Here is a 23,989-nt window from a genome sequence, read left to right as displayed (position 1 = left end):
AGAGGGCAGAAGCCGGAACTGCCAGGAAAGCTGACGCAGAGGGCAGAAGAGGCTGACGCTGGGGTTTTTTGTGGGGCATATTGGAGCTGAAGAGTCGTCGGAGTGTTTATCCGGGGTTTCAGCCAGAGCATCTGTCTCTGAAGGATAGGTACTACTATCGAGATTATTCTCTGTTGCGTGAGCCAGTTTTAGCACCCAAATTGTATTCAGAAATTGCATAATAATAAAACCCTCAGATAGTTGCACTGGTTTTCCCACATTGGGTTTTTCCAGGGACATTGGTCCAAAAACAACGGTGTCACTTGTGTGCTTGTTTTGTTTCCTTCAGTTGATGATCTGTAATGTGTTGAGCATGTACTTGTATTTATTTCCAGTATTTACATGGTAAATAACTTGTTAATTAACAAAACAAGTAGGTAGGAATAAATCAGAAAGTACATGAAGGGTTTCTAACGGTTTAGACTTAGAAATTCCAACATGGTATCAGAGGGTGGTTGCAGATCACAGGAGAACTGAGGACATCAATCGAGCAGAACAAGAGCAGCAGAAATCAGCTATCCCAAGTGACAGAGTTGATCGTTGCAGAATGCAACAGAGGAAGGAGTGACGCAGAGGGACTGTGTCATGATTCTGGGCCAGAGAAAGACAGCGCAGAGGCTAAGGGAGCCAGAATCAGGCTCACGCAGAGGCTAGGAGGGCTGGCGCAATTGGTTGGGGGAGCTGATTTGCCGGTGCCGGGATTGCGCAAAGCTAAGTGGCTCAATCCTTCAGTTGCTGGGGTATAGGAGGTTGTGGGTAAGTTGCAAAGTGAAGTTGGTGGGGTACTTTAGTCAAAACAGTACCTAACAGGGCAAGACCAAGGGGAGGGAGTTGCTGCCGAAGCAGATTTCTAGCCAAGGAATCCAGATCAGTAGTGCAGTTGCACAAATGATCGCAGAGGGGCAACTTGACGATTGGCAGAAGGATTTCTAGGAGGGAAATCGAGACTCAGAGGGAGTCTAGAAGAGAACTTCCAAACAGGAAGTAGAGAGACTCGGAGGAGTCGAACAAAGAACTTCCAGATGGGAAGTAGAGAGACTCAGCAGGAGTTGAACCAAGAACTTCCAGGCGGGAAGTAGAGAGACTCAGAGGAGTCGACAGAGAAGAGTAGAGAGATGGTCATGAATGGGATGAGGGATTAGGATAGGCTGGACGGAGCGTCCAACTTTGTGGTCTGGAAGGCCAGGATCCTGTCCATTCTAGATAAACATCATATCAAGGCCTTCGCCTTGAGGGATGACGATTGTGCCATGGGTACTCATGTGCCACTTGAGAAGAAGTTGGGAGACATCAAGTTGTAGTCAAGCGGACTACAGGCGATGAGGGGCACGATCCTCGAGGTACCCAACCTCTTGGATTATACCTTGCTATGGGAGCCCCAATGAGGAGTAGCAGTACTAGCGATGTCAGTAGAGGCGGATGCGGACGGAGCGATAGAGGGAGCTGCAATGCAGGATTCCCAGGACAGCGCAAAGCTAGCAAGCTGCAACAGTGCGAGAGGCACAGGAGTGTTGCACCAGTGCAGGATGGCACAGAGAGGTGTGCAACGGTGCGAGATGCACAAAATTGTTGCAGCAGCGCAGAGGTCAAAGAGAGAGCACTTGTCAGTGACAGAGGGAGCTTCAACATCAAGAGTGTTTCTAGCCTGACGGAGATGTCAAAGTTGGGAGATTAGTTACTTACTTCTCAGTAACTGAGTTGCAGTGCAGCAGTTAGCAGTGGTAGTGCTATGGGCAGCATGATGAGAGGGGTTGCAGTGCAGATGCAGCAATGGCAGTGGCAGGGCCATGGGTAGTAGTACAGGATGCAGCAGTGCAGAGGATGTTGGGCAGTAGGCCTAGCATCAGCACAAGGACCGATGCCAGATGATCAAAGTGATGCTCAATGAGGAGTATTACTAGAGCACAGTCCTCGCTAAGAGTGAGTGTTGATTTGGGGTAGCATCGGATGTGCTCTAGCCACGAAAATTGATGGAGAGGCTAAGGCACATGAGATCTCCATACCTAGAAATGGTTTGGGCAGATTCTAAATAGTTTGGGAGATATTAAAATAATTAATATTTTTAATGGAGTCCCTAAGTCTAAACTTAGGGAAAATAAAATATTAATGTGAATTAATATAAAACTATGTTAGAATGGTCCAAAAGTCATGGATCAAGCCAGATCTAATCTTAGTCGTTGATTAGGGACTTAATCTCGGCCGTTGATTTGTCAACGAGAAAAGTATAAGAAGAGGTTTGAAGGTCACTTGGAGAACACACCAAGTTGATCAAGATTTCGACTTTCTGGGGCAGGGTTTGTTGAGGAAGTCGAGAGAGTGATCAGAGTTGCAGCTGAGGGGCAGTGAATATAGAAGCAGAGAGGCAAAGATAGTGTCGGGAGGATCAGCGCAACAGCTGGGAAAGCTGATGTAGAGGGCAGAAGCCAGAACTACTAGGAACTGCCGGGAACGCTGACACAGAGGGCAGAAGCCGAAACTATCAAGAACTGCAGGGAAAGCGGAGGGCAGAAGAGGCTAACGCAGTCCCTAGAAGTTGACACTGGGGTTTTTCGTTGGGCAGATTGGAGCTGAGGAGCTGTTGGAGTGTTTATCCGGGGTTTCATCCAGAGCATCTATCTCCGAAGGAGAGGTACTACTGCTGAGATTATTCTCTGTTGGGTGAGCCGGTTTTGGCACCCAGATTGTATTCAGAAACTACATAATAATAAAACCTTCAGATAGCTACACCAGTTGGTCCAAAACAACGATGTCACTTGTGGGCTTGTTTGGTTTCCTCCAGTTGATGATCTGTAACATGTTGAGCATGTACTTTTATTTATTTCCAGTATTTACATGGTAAATAACTTGTTAATTAACAGAACAAGTAGGTAGGAATAAATCAGAAAGTACATCAAGGGTTTCTAACGAGTTAGACTTAGAAATTCCAACAGAATGATCTCCTGGTGCGGTAGGAAACAGAAGTCCGTAGCTCTGAGCTCAGCTGAGGTAGAGTATATGGCTGCAATATGGCTTAGAAAACTGCTTGTGGACCTATTCAAAAGAAAGATGGAGGCGACCAGGATCATGTGTGATAATCATAGTTGCATCAAGCTCTTTGAGAATCCAATGTTTCACGATCGATCAAAGCATATTGATGTCCAGTGTCACTTTGTCGGAGACTATGTCCAACGAGGAGTTGTACAGTTGAGCTACACTCCTACAGGAGAACAGGTGGTAGACATCCTCACCAAGGCCCTTGGAAGAACAAAGTTTGATTATTTCAAGGAAAAGATGGGGATGATAAAGAATCCATTTCAGTAGCAGAAATGGGGGTGATGTTGTAGTGTAGTAGCAGTCAACAGTAGCACGATGCAACATGACGAGAAGAGATTGCAGTGCAGATGCAGTGTTGGGAAGAAGGACCAATAGCAACACGGATGCAAAGGGAGTTGCAGTGCAGATGCAGTGTTGGGAGAAAGGACCAACAATAGAGCGGATGCAGAGGCAGTTGTGGTATGGATGCAGCAATGGCAGAGGCAAAGCCATAGGCAACAGTACAAGATGCAGCAGTGCAGAGGATGTTGGGCAGGGAGGCCTAGCATCAGCACAGGTACCAGTGGCGTATAGTCAGAGTAATGCTCAGAATGGAGTATTACTAGAGCACAATCCTTGCTAAGAGGGAGTGTTGACTTGGGGTAGCATCGGATGTGCTCTAGCCATGAAAATTGGTGGAGAGTCGAAAGCACATGAGATCTACATGACGCAGAAATGGTTTGGGCAGATTCTAACCAATTTGGGAGATATTAAATTAATTAATATTTTTAATGGAGTTCCTATGTCTAAACTTAGGAAAAATAAAATATTAATGGGTATTAATATAAAAATGGGTTAGAAGGTTCCAAAAGTCATGGATCAAGCCAAATCTAATCTTATTCGTTGATCAAAGATTTAATCTCAGTCGTTAAAGGACCAACAGGAAAAGTATAAGAAGAGGCTTGAGGGTCAATTGGAGAACACATTGAGGAAGACCAGTCAGTTCGATTTCTGGAGTGAGGTTAGCTGAGAAATTCGAACTAGTGGTCTGGAGAGCAGCAAGAGGCAACAGGTACGGAACAGAGAGTCGAGAACAACACCAGAAGACTAGCGCAGAGGTTGGAGAGGCAGACGTAGAGGTAACAGACTGCACAGTCACTGAAGGGCCTGCGTGGGTGATGCAGAGAGGCCCAGTGCTGACGCAGAGGCCAGCAAGCCTGACACTTTGACTGGGAGAAGTGCTGGAGAATTTTTTCTCTGTTGGGTAAGCCAGTTTGGCACCCAGTTGTATTGAAGAATTGCTGAATAATAAAATCCTCCTTTACTACAATGGTTTTCCCACATTGGGTTTTTCCGGGACAATTGTCCAAAATATCTGTGTTGATGTGTTGATTCTTGTGCATGTATTTGTTTCTGTATTATGGTGTGATATCTGCAACAGAATTTATTTTAATGTTTACTGAAGGGTTTTCGTAAATAACTTATTGAGAAATAAGTAGGTAAAATAAATCAGTTGTAGTGACAGAATTTTCACACAGACTAATTGAGATGTCTACTTTTGTGATGTGGAAGTTGATAAGGAGTTCTTGTGATTTGATCTCTCCTTAATCTATTTGTGGTGTTTTCTTGGTTTATAGGAGGTATCTGATTATTTTCAAGTACAGAGGTTTCTTGATTAATTGTGTTATCTTCTCTTGAAATTTTCGTTGTTTAAACTACAACTTCTGAGTACATCTTCACTTCAATTAGTTTATCCTCTTCTTGAGTTGTAATATTGACTGAATCGGTATTCAATATTTTTTCATCAACTTGGATTGTTACATCTGAAGGCTTTGATACTTTTGTGATAAGTTCTTCTAATTTGTTTTTCAAGGATTTCTTATCAGTTTTAAGTTTCTTAACTTGAGTCAGTAATTTCTCATTGTGGTCCTTTAGGCAAGTAAGTTCCTCATTTTTGCCTACAATCATCTTTTCAACTTCCTTCCACATATTTTGCATTGACTTCTAGTTTTCTTGAAGAATTACTTTTGAGATATCTTTCATGTCTTCTAGTATTACCGAGTTTGGCTCCAATGTATCATCCTATAGCATTATTATTTTTTTGTAGGAAAATGTCAAAAAGTTATTTTTCGTATTTAGGATGGACCTATTGTCGCCTAAATTGTACAGGCAAAATGCGACAACTCTCAGGGCAGGGGTTGTCACTTTGATCCTCGCCCTCTTCGTTCTGGTTGTCTCCCTACAGCAAGCTATGGGGGGTAGTCCCTATGAAATGTGAAGATGCAAGACCTGTCTGCAACTAACAAGTCCGGGAAACAATACTGAATGGTCTGGCAACTTGGTTAATTTAGCAAATTTAGTGATTTGATTAGATTATCTTGAAAAACCAATGCCTTAAATGGAGTCAAAATACTTGCTTTATGTGAATTATCTACCAATCCACTGAATGAACAATTGTTGCTTTAGGATGCTTTACTATCCTATATGAAATGCGACACCTAAAACTAAATGAAATGCAAGATCTTGGTTTATTTTAATTTAGATGTCTATCTAGGTGAATCCTTCCTCTCAACTATTTTGAAGCTAATCTGTAATGTAGGTTGTGAAAGAGAAACTTATCGGAAGATAGCAAAGGCTATATTAACGATACCTCCCCTGGAGTTCTAACCACCTGGTGTCTCCAGAGCTGCAGAGATTGTTTCTGACAAATGCAAGGTCACCGTGTTAACCACAAAACAGGGTTTAAGCTTCACAAGTTGGATGAGAAAAGTGGTCCTATCTTTCTATCAACCAAGCTTATGCTTGGAGGTAAATTAATTAGTGCAAGACTAATCCTAGAATGCAAGTGCAAAAATGAGTGATTACTCTTAAGGTGAAGTTATTAAATGTTTTAAGTACTTAGAGACAAATTATGATGATATTCAATTTGAAACAATGAAGTACTTAACAATATATAAGGACAATCTTCACCAAAAGAAAATGCTCAATAAACCAAATATATGGCACCAGAAAATGTTGCCGAGATTACCAATATCACAATGGACAATTACTCATGAAATGACAATAAATCAACAAGTCCAATGTTTCTTAACACAATTAAAAACTTCCAAGATTACTTAGATTATAACAATATAATGCCAATGTGCCAATTAGATGCAAAAGAGAAAAATTGAATTCCTTATGAACACAATTAGATTACTTCAAGATTTCTCTTATCACAATTATGATTAGACAAGTGCCTTAAGGATGACTTAGATTAACAAGGTTATGAATACAAGAAGTGCTTATTCCACAATAACAAATGAAAAGCAATGTATTCACTTGTCAAATAACCAATGATAGCAAATGACAACTAGAAGTATTCCTTTAGAAAAAAAGAGCAGTAATCCACAATGTTACTCCCTAAATCAATGTTATCAAACAATTGCCAACTCAAATAACCCTTTAGACCACTTATGTTCTTAGTTAGATGAGGATGCAAACAGTGATATACCTATGCAAGAATGCAAATGGATGCAATGAGATGCAAGAGATGCAAAATGTAATGAAATGCGAGATGTGGCAGCCAACAGACAAATGATTGTAGCAGTGAGAAAAACACCCAATTCCACCAGAAGGCACTTAATTCACAATGCACAAGATGCAAGGAACAAATGCCAAATAAAATTAGGTAACTGTCAACCACTTTTCACACCACCACTATGCTTATATCAGACCTTATGCAGTATATATCAGACCCCTGACTTTTATAACAGCCTTCAAGAAATGACAAAATATGCCAAGAAAAGCAAGCCCAACCAATGCCAAATATTTACCAATGATAAAATATGCTTGCAACTTGATTATTATGCCACTACTAGGTGATTTTATCACTGTTGTAGGTGAACTTAGACGGTTGTAACAAATATATCAGATCTGGAAATTACCCAACAGTCCTCAAAAATTCACTTATATGCAATCAATTCAACCACAAGATTAAACTTTTATGCCTTAAGTGAATGATTAGTGAGATTAGGGTTATCTTAGATGTATTTAGGCTATGAATATAATGTTGTCACGAAATGCTTCAGAATTATAAATGAAGATAGTGATGACAAAGAGGGATTAGAGAGCAAACCAAGAGGCCTAATGGTCTTGTAGATGACTAGAGACTCTTCCAATAAACTTGTTCACCTACAACCACAACGTTAGCTCCAAAATTGCTGCAAAACAAATTGTTAGAGATAAAATACTAATGCAAACCAAACCAATGACTGAATAATGGCTTGGATGAGGGCTAGAAGAAGGGGCTAAGGCTAGAAAAAGGCCAGCAATAGGGCTAGAGGCTAGGATAGGGTCATGGCTAGGGGAAACAAGCCCAATAGGGCTGCCGTCCAAAGGAAAGAGGCCAAAGAAGGGGGGTCGAGGGCTAGAGGGCTTCCCAGGGCCACGGCAAGGCCAAAAATGCTCTGCGGCTAGGGATCAAAGCCCTCTAAGACTTAAGTGTTGTGACAGGGGTATAAGGCCCCAAAAATGGCAGTGGAGAGGGTTTGAAGGCCCAACAAGGGCACGACTAGGCCTTAAAGGCCTTAAAAAAAATTCAGAACCCTGCAATCACAAAAATTTACAGTAAAAATGCCAAAATATGCTTCCTTAGGGCCATCGTCTTCCTTTCCTAGCTGGATGTCTTACTCGAAGGTGAAACCCTTCAAACCCTATCCTTGGGGCTAGATCTTCTACAAAAATAATCGATTTCATTTGAGGCTTGAAGATCCACCTGCAAAATGAATGAAATAATTTCCCAAAACCCCAAATATATACAAAAAATTCAAAACCCGAAAAACCCCAAGTGCTACAAAATAAAACAAGGGTTAAATAATAATTTTACAAATATTTACAAAATAGAATTTTTAGCTCTCATTAGCATGTTAAATATTTTTGGCCCAAGATCAAATAAAATTTAAAGATTTTTTGAATAAATTTTATGAATGAATGATTTGGAAAGATAGACCAGCCAAACCCTTCTGCAAAATAATTCACCACAATGAAAGCTTAGAGCCCAAACAAGGTCGACTCATCTCCACAATCTGTGAACTTGGAGCCCAAGGGCTAGCATACCTATAAATCTCTATAAATTCTCAAGATAAACTGTTAGATCATATAGTGAATCAAATCAGTTAAGATAACTCGTACCAATAGAATGTTCTTATCACCGACAAATGAAATAATAGTTAAAAAATATTTAACACAATATAGGATAAACACATAGCCAGCACATACCACAGATCAGCGGATTGAAGAAAACCATGAACTGAACCCCAAAGTGTTTCTATTATGAGAAAAATATTTCCAACAGAGCAGCAGCTCAGTACAAAATCACCTCATCCAAAGATAGGAAATAGAAGCTCAATAGCTTCTTTATATAGAGAAAACCCTTCCAAGTGAAAATAACGGCTAGTTGGCTTGATCCTCATCAAAATAATCTCGACTGTTGAAAATAACTTGATCATCTTTTAATCTCCACCGTCAAATTGTTATTTTCGAGGAAAAAATCGAGTTTCTCTTAAAAGTCAATCTTTGTTAATCCAAAAATTACTATTTTGGATTAATTTCTCCAAAAGTTTGACTTTGACTTGACCACCAAAGTCCAAGGGCTCAAATTTTCTCAAAATATCCATTTTTCCCTTGATGGAAGACCCCCAAAAATTGATTTCTTTTTTACCCACGAAATTCTGTTTATTTTCCACTTAGAGAGAAATTAATTTCCCTATAATTATTTTTTGACTCAAAATTAATTAATTTTTTGGCTTAGGATTTTTATTTAATTTAGCCGGAAATATTAATTAATTGACTCTAGAGGGGATTTAATAAATTTTCCACCCTTAAATATTTTAGCCATGGTTGTTGATTGCAAGGGACCATGCACCAAAATATTTTTTACATCAAAATATCAACCCTTAGAAGGGGAAAACACCTTTAAACATAGACCCTCAATAATTTACCCAATTTTGCGACACAATATGATCTAGTATGAAACCAAATGTGTCTATAATAAAATAATTTAGCCATGTTGTTCTGATTACGAGGGACCATGCACTAAAATTATTCCTAAACACACTTTTACACCAAGCTCAATAACACTAAGACTCACCTAAAACCTTGTCAATGAATTCCACCCTAGTTTTGGGGTTTAAGCTAGAAGAAAAACTATGCCGATTAGGCGTGTTTATAAACACACATAATTCGGGGAGGTTAAAAAACTTCCTAGAATGAAATCCTTTGCCAAAATCAAAGGCTTACCTAGGTGTTGTTAATTAAATGGTCATACTAGCATCATTTACAATAAAACTTGTAGAAATTGGGTTTACAAGACATATTCATGCTAGCAAATGACTTTGATCTCTGAAAATTTTTCTTGACTTCCTCATACACTTCTTTCTCGGACTGTTGACAAACTTGTGGATAATGGGACCCTAGTGTTTTTACCAGGGTGAACCCAAAATAATGTCGCCTTGATCTCTCCATAGGGTTTGAACAGAGAACTGTGATATAAATGTATAATCCGGTATGTTTAATTGTAAATTGGTTGTCATATTGTTTTTTGTCAAAAGAAATTAATTTTTCGATTCTATTTGACTCAAGGATCACTAATTGGTTTGCGATTTCAAGGTTTATATAAGTTTTACTTTCAACAGGAGTGATAGAAATAATAACATATTTTCCTGCCTGAGTCCCCTTAATTCTAAATAGCATTGGAGCATAACTAAATAAAGTTTCCGAAAATCTTTCTTTTGTCATCACCAGTGACTTCTGAATTGAGTTTTAGGGTTTAATTTTATAATGTCCTTGGACTTTGACGTAACCACTTTTCACTTTCTATATAAACACTTTAAATTACTTATATCATTACTCTCAGGAATTTAAAAAGTACCCTAAAAGATTTTGAGTACCACTTGTTACTTATGATAACCTAAATTTAATATGAGTTGTTATTTCTTCCAAGTCTCACGTTTTATTCCATCTGTAGCATGACTTGGATAATGGAGCAATCTCTCTTTTTTGATCTTTACTTTTGGTGGATACTCTAATTAAGATATAACCCCTTTTATAAACAATAGTTTAACACCAATTGGAAATATAATGAAAAGCCGTGATAATGCCACTCTCTTATAATCTTTTGATGGATAATCAGATTTAGGTGACTTGTATGTAATGGTCACGAATCTTTGAAACAATTGCTATACAACTTTGGAGTTTTAACTTCAACACAACCTAGAATGACTAATGGTAAAGAATTAGTTCGAATAGGTGACTTTTGTGATGAAATGAGGCAGTTGTTGGCCAAGCAACGGTTTGCTCGAAACAATGTGGTACAGTGTTTGGGCCAAGGAAAGAATGAACGACAACAACTCAGCGCAGTGGACTCGAACAGTTTGTTTGATGACAGAAACAAAGATGGTGGGCGGGACAGCGACTGCAGAAATGACAGACGGGACGCCAGCGATGATCAGTGACAGTGGAGATTCGATATTATTGTGGCTTGCAGTGCGGTGGAGCAAGTCAGTGGTGGTGGCTGGTAGACGCTGGCCGACGATGGTCATCAAAGCTACGATGGTGGGCGACGGCACAGCGTCGGTGGATATGCGATTGATTTTGAAATTGATTTATTTATTTCTTTTTTCATTTTTTTTCTTTTCTATAAATTTTCTAAATCATATATATATACATATACATATATTTCCTTTTTTTATAATTTTCCTTTTTTTTAATGTTGTTTTTTTTTTGTTCTTTTATAACCAAATCCTTGAATGAAAAAAATGGCAAAACAAAGAAACTCCAAAATATGTGCAGCGAAACACTTTAATTGCAACAACAACGAAGTTTATGAAGACTTAATGGCCAAAGGTCGGGATCAGAGAACGTGGCTTTGATACCAATGTTATGAACAAAGTTCATAAACATGGTAGAATACTCGGAAGATCTGAAATATATATAAATTTATTATAGGACAAGAATATTTAAATAAGAATGTACAAAAGATATGAGATGATGTAATTGTTACAAATGAGGGCCTGCTTATATACCTAGGCAGGTGCCCCTTCATAAACAGTCATGTCCTTAGAGACATGCCTCTTCTACACTAATCACTATTAATCATTATATATATATATATATATATATAAACCAGACGACCTCCAATTGAAAACTAAAAACAAGGTAAAAAGCACAAATTAAGAGTGTCTTGATCCATTAAACAAATCCCCCCAATGATCACTTTGATGACCCCAATATATGAAAATAGCACCCTTTATGAAGAATGGAAATAATGTAGCTCATAAGTATGTGGCACCATAATCATTTGACTTGAATGAGAGTTGAGCAAGGAATCAAAGGCATCATCAATCATCTATACTGTGGAGAAGTGAAAAACATGTGCAATTGCTCGCTAAAAAACTGCATCTTGAAAAAAAAAACCACATGGTTGGCTACAACAATGAAGTTGACGAAGACTTAATGGCCAAAGTTCGGGATTAGAGAACGTGGCTTTGATACCAATGTTATGAACAAAGTTCATAAGCACGATAGAATACTCGGAAGATCTGAAATATATAAATATATATTATAGGACAAGTATATTTAAATAAGAATGTACAGAAGATATGAGATGATGTAATTGTTACAAATGAGGGCTTGCTTATATACCTAGGCAGGTGCCCCTTCATAAATGGTCATGTCCTTAGAGACATGCCTCTTCTACACTAATCACTATTAATCATTATATATATATATATATATATATATATAGATGACCTCCAATTGAAAACTAAAAATAAGGTAAAAAGCACAAATTAGGAGTGTCTTGATCCATTAAAAAAATGCCCTCAATGATCATTTTGATGACCCCAATATATGAAAATAGCATCCTTTATGAAGAATGGAAATAATGTAGCTCACAAGTATGTGGCACCATAATCATTTGACTTGAATGAGATTTGAGCAAGGCATCAAAGGCATCATCAATCATCTACACTGTGGAGAAGTGAAAAACATGTGCAACTACTCGCTAAAAAACTGCATCTTGAAAAAGAAAACCCACGTGGTTGGCCACACATGTAGATGGATAACAAGTCCCATTATGTTTGTGTCCAAACCTCCCATAGACACTTGATTTTCTAGTTAATGCCATATCATTATAGTCATACCAATATAATACATAGCCTTACCATGTCACTCCTATTATTACCTCGAAATCACTGATTATGATCAAATGTCATCTTGTGCAAGTGTTTTCTCACTTTGAGTTGGTGCTTTTCCAACCACATTAATCTTCCCCAAGTGATCTAAGGTTTATTTGTGAAATGTAAGGGGTTTATTTGGGATCTACGTTGATGAATTAGAGTCCTTGACTGAACACATCCAAGATGTGGATGGTTTCCTTCTACACCATGTCTTGATGGTTTCCTTCTACTCCATTTCTTGATTTCTATCATTTTCTTTACAGATGATATGGTCCTTCTAGCTTCATCCCTGGATGGATTGCAATGACAATTGGATGCCCTGGCCCTTTTTTGTGATCTTTGTCAATTGACAATCAACCTGGGTAAAACAAGGTCATGATCTTCAACGCATCAATGAAGGTTCACTCTTATCACGTTTAAGCACCCTGAGTACAAAACAGAGGATCTAATTGTGCTTATATGAAAACAAAATTGTTGCATGTAAATCAACGGAGGTTCTCAACCCCCATCATATGTGAGAATCAGTCTAGCAAGAGAACCAAACATTTATAGCCCCGACATCTTCTTGAAACTAAGGAAAAATCATTACAAAATGCAATTGTCTGGCTAGGTGGATTAAAAACGTGCCACGTGAATGGATGATACTCACAAAGGAGAAGAAAAATTGAGAATTGATATACCTTCGAAGTAGATACACTTAAGACTACATGTGCTCCACGATGAGATGATATGAGAATTGGTGTATCTTTGGAGAAATGATCAAGACTATGTGTGGTCCCTTCAAAAATCTCTCAAAAACCAGCGATTGTGGATTCAATCAGCCTAGATGTCACTATTGTTGCATGCAATTTCTCAACAACATTCAAAGATCCTAGCACATGGGATTCAAATTTGTTCTGGCAAGTAATGGCCTTGATACCTCTCAGGTTCTCTCAAGACTTTGATACTATCATAAGTGTTCTTGACTATTGAGTATTTATTGGCATGGTTGGGTTGGACTCTTGTTGAAAACCTTGACAAATGCCCTGTTAATCAGAGAAATTGCCCATTTTTTTGGGACTATTGTTGTCTATTCTTTGGTGGATCACAAGCAGCCAACATCAAAGGCCCCAAATTACCACCAAATATCCTTCAAAGTTTGGGTTCTAGCTCAATTCAATTGTATAACTCTAAAATTTAAGAAGTCCAGGCTTGGACAATGGCCAACGTAAATGGATTCTTTGACGTTTTTGAATCCTCCTCTCACCATTGTTGAACCACAGTGGTAGGAAAAAATTTGTGATTGAACCAATAGGCCTCGCGCTACAATAGACATATTCTGCAAGGTTCCATTATCCATCAAAATAACAAGGCTTCATGTTGCCTCAGTCATATCATTGAAATTATGTTGCCACCACCGTGTTATTGAGGGCTTTTATCACTAAAAGCATGCTATGTGCATGTTATCTAAATCACATAACCCCGGTTTGTGATGGTTTCCACTAGTGAAAGAGCCTAATACTAATAAGGCATACCATTCCAATGGAGTATGCATATCTGCCAACAATGGAGTGGGTTCAAAAGTGACAAAGAGAGCCCATAGATGAGAATGTAAGCTGGATAGACACGCAAACAAGAGAGAGGCCATGAACGAGTTTTGAGATGATAGAAAGGACCCACGGAGTTGCAAACGATGAGAGTTCGCAAGGGTAGAATGCTATGGAAGGATGGAACTATCGACATCAACTACAATCCCATGGTGATTAATCTTCCTTTGGCTTCCAAGTTGGTGTTTATTGTGTTGGTGATATCAACATGGGGATGCAAGTCGACAGAGGTTGATCGAGAGTCTAAGAACAAAGAGAATGATCTTAATGAGTGGAGGCATGACAGTCGAACCAAAACAACCATGCAAACTTGGAGACTACCTCTACGATGAGCACTATGGAAGGTTGAATCTAGAAGGGAAACCAATATTTGAGGAACAGATTCAATAATGGTGAATGGACGTGATGGAAAATGTTAACAACTATGGGAGAAAGTGCCCTAGATGAGGAAGACCACAAAACCATGATCGAGGAAGGCCACACAGCCATGGTTGTAATACCATTGATGTCATTCTATTAATGTGAAATCATATTTATACAATAGGGTGACTCTTGATTTCATCTTCCAATGGTCCTTTGATCATTCCTATTCATTTTTCCCTAATATTTACAATTTTATTTATAGGGACAAAAATCCCGAAGGATTATGTGTCCAACACCCATGACTAGTGGAGTCACATTGAAAAGAGAGATTGATTGCAGATATTTGGTTGAAGTATCGGCACAAAAATTTGGTCCTTGTATCAAAGGTGCATAGTCAAAGGAAATTATCAATTTGGGATGTACATTGCAATGGTCCACCTCTAGCATACATCAATTATAATTGTGTTGTCTCAAAAGCATTCATATCTCAGCAGCAAAATTTTGGTGTTGCAACCCAATTGCACTTAGACTTAGTTGTGTTGACGTGTGCTTATGTTCACAAACTCACACAATTCAACGCAATACAGGTATAGCCATGTGGATGGACGGATTCAACTATCCACAGGAGCCCAACAATGATAATGGGTTGTCTTCTTTCTCTTTGTCTCTTCATCTTCATTTGTGCATTAATGTAATTAAGGAGATGAAGAAACAAGAAATGAATCATTTAATAATCCTTTTTTAAGATTATTCCACACCTCTAGGATGATAAATAGGTCAATGGTGTAAATAGTTCACTTGGTCGTGTTGTAAGCTTCATCTTTCATATATCATTGTGCAGCGTTCTTAATGAAAAATATGAGTTCTATCATTGCCCAATATGTTGCACCAATGTGCGTGATTTGTGAATTGATCTTTGTGTTCACTTCATGTACTATCTGTTGCACCAAACTTGTGACTATCTAAATTGAGTTCATCATGGTGGTTGTTTTGGTTGTTGCAATTTTGTGGACATGCATTCAAATCACCTAAAATAAGCTAAACAATAAATGAAAGAACAAAGGATCCCCACTTGTATTCATTTATAATTATAATAACAATAATCTAATTATAAGATCATGACCCAGCAAGACTCCAAATTGGTGTATGGGACCTTCTTGTTCGTGGGACATGTTGGAATCGCGATTGTCGTTACACCAAAACCCGCAGGTGTTAGTAAACGGACAAATCGCTAGAGTTAACGGATCCACGAGAGGCGGTTAAGCACATGTTGCGAAACACATGGGGAGCGTTGGTTTCTCCATTGTCCAATAGGACAAGGGACTTTCTCCATGTTGTAATTTTACTGCTTAGTCTACAAAGGTGTACATACCCTACTCCAGATAATAACCTGTGACCTCTAAGGAGGAAACACAAGCTCTAAATTGTTAGGCCCATTCATACTGCCACTCGAAGAAAGAGAACTTTAGCACATTTCCTTTGTGATACAGAGAGTTAATTGCTATTTTGTTCACTCTAAACCCTCAAAATACATTAGAGTACTAGACCCACGGAAACAATTTTTTAAATATTATACATTATTGTTGAGCATCGTAGTATAATTTGTGAAAAATCGGTGACCTGATTCCTACTGCAACAAAACTGATGATATTTCTCCTATTTGTTAAATTACTTTGAACAAATTACTTGCAATTTTCTATGGCAAATATTGAAATACATACACTACAACCTACACAAAATAAAATACTGTGGAAACTAAATACCGCACTGGAGAGAAATAAACACACACAATTACACTGTTATTTTTGGACAAACGTCCCAGGAGAAACCCAATGTGGGAAAACCAGTGCAAGCTGAGGGTTTTATTATTTTTCAATAGTAATCTAAGTTAAATCATTAGATGCCCAAACTGGCAATCTGATACAAAGAATAAACTGGCAAAGAGGTAGTGAGCAAAATCTCACACTGCCATTAGCGATCCAAATTTGATCCAGGCTCTGTATGATTGGCCCCACATTGCCTCTGCGTCACCCTATTTAGATCTGCGTCACAGCCTCTAGGGACTACGTCACCTCCTCCTCTTATTTTCTGCTGTCTCACACCTCGGCTTCCAGCACTAGATATCAACTACTACTCAGCAGAATTTCGAACTCCCTCTAAAGCATTGCGTTGCCTTCTCTACCTTGCACTCCCCGAAACTGGAAAATCTCCTCCGGTCTACTATCCCTACCCCTTTCTCACTTCTTTGGCTTTACTGAATCACCTTTGGCAACTCACAGTTGCTACTTTGGAAATCGACTTCCCAGCAAAATCGAACTGCACAAGTGTGTACTCCAAGTACCCATCGAACTTCTTATAATCTCTTGTTGGAGCTCCAACGGCCAAGATTAAAACATAATCAACGTCAACGACTAAGATTAATTGGGAGTTGATCCTCATCTTCTTCTAGAAGATTCACACCTTATTTAATTAATACCCTTTAATTAACCAGATTTCCTAAGTTTAGACTTAGGGAACCATTTTAAAAAGTTAATTATTTTAATTAAACCATCTCTGGGTGGAATTTTCCCAAACAATTTCTGGGTATTGGAGAATGCATGTGTCTTAACCTCTCTGCAAAATCTTGAGGCTAAGCCGCTAAAGCACATATGATGCTACAGAAATCAACACTCCCTCTTAGCAAGGAATGTGCTCTAGTGTTGCAACCCACTGAAGAATCACTCTGCCTTTGCACCATCTCCTGCTGCATTGTTGATGTCTTGCTCTACTACCCGCCAACTACTGCTCAACTCTGATTGTTACATTTGTGCCGCTGCTGGCCTTGTTGAACTACTGCCAACACTACATCTGCATTGCAACCCTCTCCAACCGTTGTTGTTGCAACTGCAACGGAAAAGCATCCAAAATACTAAACCAGCTGTGTTCAGTATGACGCATTTATCGTCTAAGTTCTGACTGTTGCTAGTCTGTGCGCTGTCACTGAAACCTTTGCGTTGTTGCTGACTCTACTCTGTGCCAACTGCACTACTGCCAACTCTACTCCACGCTGCTCACAATCCGACCGCTACTAGCTACTGATCTGTCACTCTGGCACCTAACTGCACCAACTGTCATTGGTCCATCTTGCTACTGTTGACTATGGGCTCCCGTAGCAAGGTATTGATCCAAGAGGTGGACTCCTCAAGGATCCTACCCATCTTATAGCTCTCTAGGGCTACAACTCCAGATCACCCCACCTCACCCTTAGAGGCATCTCGGCGATCATGGCAAACTTTTCCTCCTATCTGGAGGACAGCCTGTCTATCTCAACGGATGCATCCTGCTTCTCCTCCTTGTCCTTCTTTCTGAGAGGACATTGAGTGTTGTAGTAGCCAGCTCACCAAACCTGAAGCACTTGATCGTCGAAATGTCCTTTTTTCTATGTTGCTCCTACTACCCCTTAGATGTGAGAACCATGCCTTCCTCCTCCTTGACTTACTTCATCCCACTGTTGTTGCCACTGATGGTGGTCTTCACCAGATCTCGTCTCATGCCCTCCTGCTGCAGATCAACCCACACACATTCCCAATCTGGCAGTTGAACTACTGCCAACACTACATCTGCATTGCAACCCTCTCCAACCGTTGTTGTTGCAACTGCAACGGAAAAGCATCCAAAATACTAAACCAACTGTGTTCAGTATGACGCATTTATCGTCTAAGTTCTGACTGTTGCTAGTCTGTGCACTGTCACTGAAACCTTTGCGTTGTTGCTGACTCTACTCTGTGCCAACTGCACTACTGCCAACTCTACTCTGCGCTGCTCACAATCCGACCGCTACTAGCTACTGCATCTGTCACTCTGGCACCTAACTGCACCAACTGTCATTGGTCCATCCTGCTACTGTTGACTATGGGCTCCCGTAGCAAGGTATTGATCCAAGAGGTGGACTCCTCAAGGATCCTACCCATCCTATAGCTCTCTAGGGCTACAACTCCAGATCACCCCACCTCACCCTTAGAGGCATCTCGGCAATCATGGCAAACGTTTCCTCCTATCTGGAGGACAGCCTGTCTATCTCAACGGATGCATCCTGCTTCTCCTCCTTGTCCTTCTTTCTAAGAGGACATTGAGTGTTGTAGTAGCCAGCTCACCAAACCTAAAGCACTTGATCGTCGAAATGTCCTTTTTTCTATGTTGCTCCTACTACCCCTTAGATGTGAGAACCACGCCTTCCTCCTCCTTGACTTACTTCATCCCACTGTTGTTGCCACTGATGGTGGTCTTCACCAGATCTCGTCTCATGCCCTCCTGCTGCAGATCAACCCACACACATTCCCAATCTGGCAGTTTTTCTCTACCTAGGATACTCTCGATGAAAACTTGCTATTCTTCAGAAACGTTATTCAGCGCTAATGGTACAAACTTTGAGGGTTGGGGCGCTACCCTACTAAAGCCAGCTGGTCCCGGACATCCTGAAGCCTAGTAAGGAATGGGTCTACACGCTCCCCTTTCTGCATCCTCATGCATCTCAGCTTCTCCTCAAGATACATCTTTCGTTGCTCAGAAGATCCTTCGTATAGCGTAGCTAAAGCTTCACACATTTATCGAGCAGTATCTTTGCCAACTATGTGAGATACCACATGATATCGAACCCCATCGAGAATAAACCTCTTAGCTCTCGCCATCTCCTTCTTGTACTTCTTGAGTGGATCTGCATCAGCGGGTACAACTACCACACTATTGACATAAGTTTTGAAATCATGCTCATCTAGAAGGTTGGAAATCTTAGCCTTCGAGATCACATAGTTGGAGGCTCTGTCCAACCGATCTTGATCTCTTAACCTAGTTGATGCTATCTCTCTAAAAAAGGTTGAATTTCTTCCTCTTCTCCTTTGCATAGCTGCTGCGCAGCTATTTGCACTCCCTTCTGGAGTGAGAAATCCCGCACACAACTGTTGCTGCTCTGCTAAGAAAATTCGAACTTGTTGGCTAGAAGTCCTTTGAGGAAGGAATTCCCTCACTGTGTGCTCTTCTCTCCTTCTGACGTTATTCTACCAGCAACTGCTACAAAATAACTGCATCCCAGCTGAAGATCTACTCTGCAAAGAAAAATATGTTGCTCCCTTCTGCCTCTGGAAAGCTTTGATCTAGAAAATTGAATTTCTCTATCGACTCACTCAGAGAAATCGATCTTTCCTCAAAACTCGACCTCCTTGGCCCAAGGACTACACTGCCTCTGGGGTTTCGAACTGCTGCCAAGGCAGAAATTCGAACCTCCTTCCTTTCTGCTCTGAGCTCTCCGGCTTACAATCTGTGCTCCGGTACTATGTGAAAAATCTGTGACCCGATTCCTACTGCAACAAACTAATGATATTTCTCCTATTTGTTAAATTACTTTGAACAAATTACTTGCAGTTTTCTACAGCAAATATCGAAATACATACACTGCAGCCTACACAAAATAAAATACTGCGGAAACTAAATACTGCACTGGAGAGAAATAAACACACACAATTACATTGTTATTTTTGGACAAACATCCCCAGAAAAACCCAATGTGGGAAAACCGGTGCAGCAACTGAGGGTTTTATTATTATGCAGTAGTAATCTGAGTACAAATCATTAGATGCCCAAACTGGAAATCTGATACAGAGAATAAACTAGCAAAGAGGTAGTGAGAAAAATCTCACATTGTCACTGGCGATCCAAATCTGATCCAGGCTCTGGATGGTTAGCCCCACGCTGCCTCTGCGCATGCTTTGCGTCACCCTACACAGATTTGCGTCATAGCCTCTAGGGACTGCATCACCTCCTCCTCTGATCTTCTGCTGGCTGGAAACTCGACCCTCTGGCCCTCTGGTCTCACACCCCAGCTTCCGGCACTAGATTTTGACTGCTCCTCAGTAGAATTTTGGACTCCCTCTGAAGCACTGCGCTGCCTCTCTGAACCTCTCTCTACCTTCTCTGCCTTGCACTCCCCGGAACTGGAAAATCTCCTCCAGTCTACTATCCCTGCCCCTCTCTCACTGCTTCGACTTTTCTGTATCACCTCTGGCAACTCACAACTTCTACTCTGGAAATTGACTTCCCAGCAAAATCGAACTGCACAAGTGTGTTCTCCAAGTGCCCATCGAACTCCTTATAATCTCTCGTTGGAGCTCCAACGGCCAAGATTAAAACATAATCAACGGCTAAGATTAACTGAGAGTTGATCCTTGTCTTCTTCTAGAAGATTGAAACTTGATTTAATTAATACCCTTTAATTAACCAAATTTCCTAAGTTTAGACTTAGGGAACCATTTTAAAAAGTTAATTATTTTAATTAAACCATCTCTATGTGGAATTTTCCCACACGATTTCGGGGTATTGGAGAATGCATGTGTCTTAGCCTCTTTGCAAAATCTCGAGGCTAGAGCACATCCGATGCTACAGAAATCAACGTAATTATGACAAGTGTATAGCAGATCGAAATGCTTACCAAAGTACTAGATTCAATCACAATTGAAACGTTGGTGGTTTTGATAACAACTTGCAAAAGTTCAAACCATACAAGGATGGGACCTGCAACATGGCTCCAAAACTTTTGACCACGATCATTGAACCGCATAAAGTGTATAATTAATCAGCACTCCCCAAAATGTTATTGGACAGAAATCCTGGTTTGTATTAATGCTTCACATGAAAGTGACCTCTGCCAATTTACCATTACTGAGAATGAAATTGTTTCCCTTCTTTGAGACACATGGCATATAATCTTCTCCTAATCTACCTATTAAATATTGTCATAATTTTGTCTAACCATCTACGATGAGTAATCATTGTATTCCAAAACTGTCTATAACTTTAATGATGTACCAATTCAACAAGCATGGACTTAACAGCATTTCCATTCCTACGTAGAAGTTAGGCATAAGAATACAGAGTATTGTAATCTGTACGTTGGTACTCTATGGGCACCATGAATTGACTAACCTTGTAAGTTGTAACTGCCCATGAAAACAAAACTCTTACCCATCTCTAAGCCCTGGCCACACATTTCACACCTTGATCGAGATTTCATCTTTTTCATTACATCCTCTTCATCTCTTTCATCTATATTTGTCCAAATCTGTATTAAGATTCTGTTATAGTACGATAAGGGAATGCGTAAGGCATCTTCAATTCAAACATAATGCCTAAGGTAAATTCAAACGTGGATAAAGTCGTTTTTTATCACTGTTTATGTAATGATACAGATGTAGGTCAATACCTGTCCTCATCAACTACCAAATACTCTCCTAAATTAAAGGTTATGTTTTCCTTGGGAATGTGCACATATGATACTGTGCAGATCCCATATACTTCAAGATACTCTCTTAAATTATAGGGTTTTTTTTTTGCCTTGACAATGTGTACTCATCTAACACAATCTACCAGGCAACCTTACCTGCTTTACCAAGCTTTCTGGGTCCTAACTAGGGAGTGCAGAAACCTGCAGATTTTTATGGCCACTTCATGGAGATATCACCACTAAAATAGATATGCAAAATTAAGCACTTATTTTCTTCTTCTAACATCTAAACCTGTTAATTAGGAAATTGACCAAGCCCTGGCTGGCTTTCATTGCAGGAGGAGGTAGAGAAAGAGTCACCTGGTTTGATGAAAGAAGCAGAGCGTTATTTTATATTGACCAATATTGATCGTCTATGGAAGGAACATTTGCAAGCATTGAAGTTTGTCCAACAAGCGGTCGGTTTGCGAGGATATGCTCAGCGAGATCCCCTCATAGAGTACAAGCTTGAAGGCTACAATTTATTTTTGGATATGATGGCCAAAATTCGACGGAATTGTATCTACTCTGTTTACCAGGTTTATCTACTGCCCCTCTCACTTTATTTTTATCACCTGTGTATGCAATTAAATAAATCCCATCATAAATATCATGGTAACCAAATAGATCCCGTCAATCTAGATATATGCCCATTTTTTGTTTATTCAATTCAAGGATGAATTTTGTACTACGTGACAATTGCATTCAAACATGGCACAGCTGTCAAATGTCAGGGTTGGTGGAAAAATCCCTTTAGTAGGTAGAGCTTATCTTTGCTTGCTTTTGTTTGACAGTAAACTATCTTTGTTAGATCTCCTGTGAACACATGTTATTTATTTTCAGTTAATCTGCTTACTTTGTTCTTCCAAATACAATTGTTTCTTCATATCTTTGTCTTCTATCCACCCTTCTCTTCTATGTGTCATGCGAAAGTTCCCTGGGCATTAGACAAGATCAATGTGAAGAACTTAACTCTTATTATATAAAAAAATGGACCAAACAGAAATGAAGACCCCGTCTCAGCATTTCAAAGCAAGTGTACAAAGACATTTATGACAAAAGGTCAAAACATGGACAAAGCATAAGTGACGATAGAATTACAGGACCTCATGGACCACAGAAAACTTAGTTCTCTGCACTAGGAAGAAATATTTTTGTTTTCTTAGTATAGCAATCTTAAAAATTGAGTAACAATGCTGACTTGTTTTATTTTAAACTTTTTGACAGTTTAAAGCAGTAATGGTCAAAGCTGCTCAAAGCGAACAGGCTAATAAGAAAGCTGGAAAGGTTCCAAATAAACAAGAGAAAGCCAATGGCACCAACACCCAAAGGACCAATAATGATGACCCAATCCCTGCTGCCCAAATATCCTCCTAGGGGAACAATGCCACAGCTGAAGACTGATTCTGGGTGTCATTTTCAGAAAAAGGCCTTGAGAAAAACACTGAACAAAGTGACCATGTTCTAATTGTCTGAAGTTTCTTACAGCGCATCAAGTTTAGACGAACACATTTAGGAAAGACTGAAGGAAGTGCTTTTGCGTTTTTCAATTTTCTTAGAAATTTAAATATCCTTCATGTTTTAATCACAGTTCATTTTTCCAAAGTCTTCATATTTGATGTGTACAGTGTTCAGCAGAGAATTAATTGACACATTGCATACTTGAATTTTTTGGCTACTTTGTACATTGCTACAGCTTTGGCGTTGTATTTTCCTGTTATTAGACAAGACAACACGGTTATCTTTTCCTGTGAGGCACCTACAAGGCACAAAATCTAAACACAGGATTCAATAATGGCCAGTGTATGCATCAATGTACTAACCAAATCAGTGCACAACATAGTAAGTCATAAGATACTGTCAAACTTGCTTGCCATTTTTCTCAATAAGTCTTTTTCCTGAAGACTGTAAATCATTAAAAGACCTCTTCCTTTTCGCAAAGCTTGATTTCTCAAATATCTATCATAAATAATTTATGTTCTCTTTTATCATCTATGAGGCATTGCCTTGTGTCTAAAAAACACTGGATTTTTAATCAACCAAATCAGTGTGCTATAAAAGAAAGCTAGAAACTGTAAAAAACTGCAAACCGTGCTAGCTATTTGCATGAGGTTAGCATTTGTTAACATGCGTCTTGGGAGCTTTGTGGAACAATATGCTATTTTTTGCGCCGTTTGTAAAATTTAGCTCCAATATCCATCCTAAATTGTTTTGTTCTTTCATTTATCAGCTGCAAGCATGGGCTCTTTAACATGAAAACTTTGTAAATATCTTATTCTTTTCCCCTTTTAGGTGAAATTGACATCTATAACGTCTAACAAAATTATTCATATTATTTCTTTTATCAAGTACAAACATAGGCTTGTTAACTTGAAAAGGCATTCTTGCCAATTTGTGATAACATGCAGAGGCAAGCATCACACATATTCATTTTCAATTCTTTTAATTATTCAAAATGACACGTTCATGTAGATAACAGC

General features: G+C 39.4%; 1 protein-coding gene across 1 annotated transcript in view; it reads left to right on the top strand.

Annotated features, from left to right (window-relative positions):
• The window catches only part of AGY1 (Albino or Glassy Yellow 1), a 388,365-nt gene extending 364,915 nt beyond the window's left edge, over window positions 1-23,450 (top strand). Inside the window, exons 20-21 of the mRNA XM_089424074.1 lie at window positions 21,809-22,048; window positions 22,737-23,450. Of these exons, the coding sequence (XP_089280200.1) occupies window positions 21,809-22,048; window positions 22,737-22,886 (390 nt within the window). The 3' untranslated portion in view covers window positions 22,887-23,450. The remainder of the gene's footprint in view (window positions 1-21,808; window positions 22,049-22,736) is intronic.
• Window positions 23,451-23,989: the final 539 nt, after the last annotated feature.

Source organism: Pinus tabuliformis, chromosome 4_2, assembly GCF_031772625.1.
Source record: "Pinus tabuliformis cultivar Carrire ecotype Pingquan chromosome 4_2, CPIR1, whole genome shotgun sequence".
Classification (NCBI taxonomy): domain Eukaryota; kingdom Viridiplantae; phylum Streptophyta; class Pinopsida; order Pinales; family Pinaceae; genus Pinus; species Pinus tabuliformis.
This window is presented reverse-complemented; position numbering and strand designations above follow the sequence as displayed.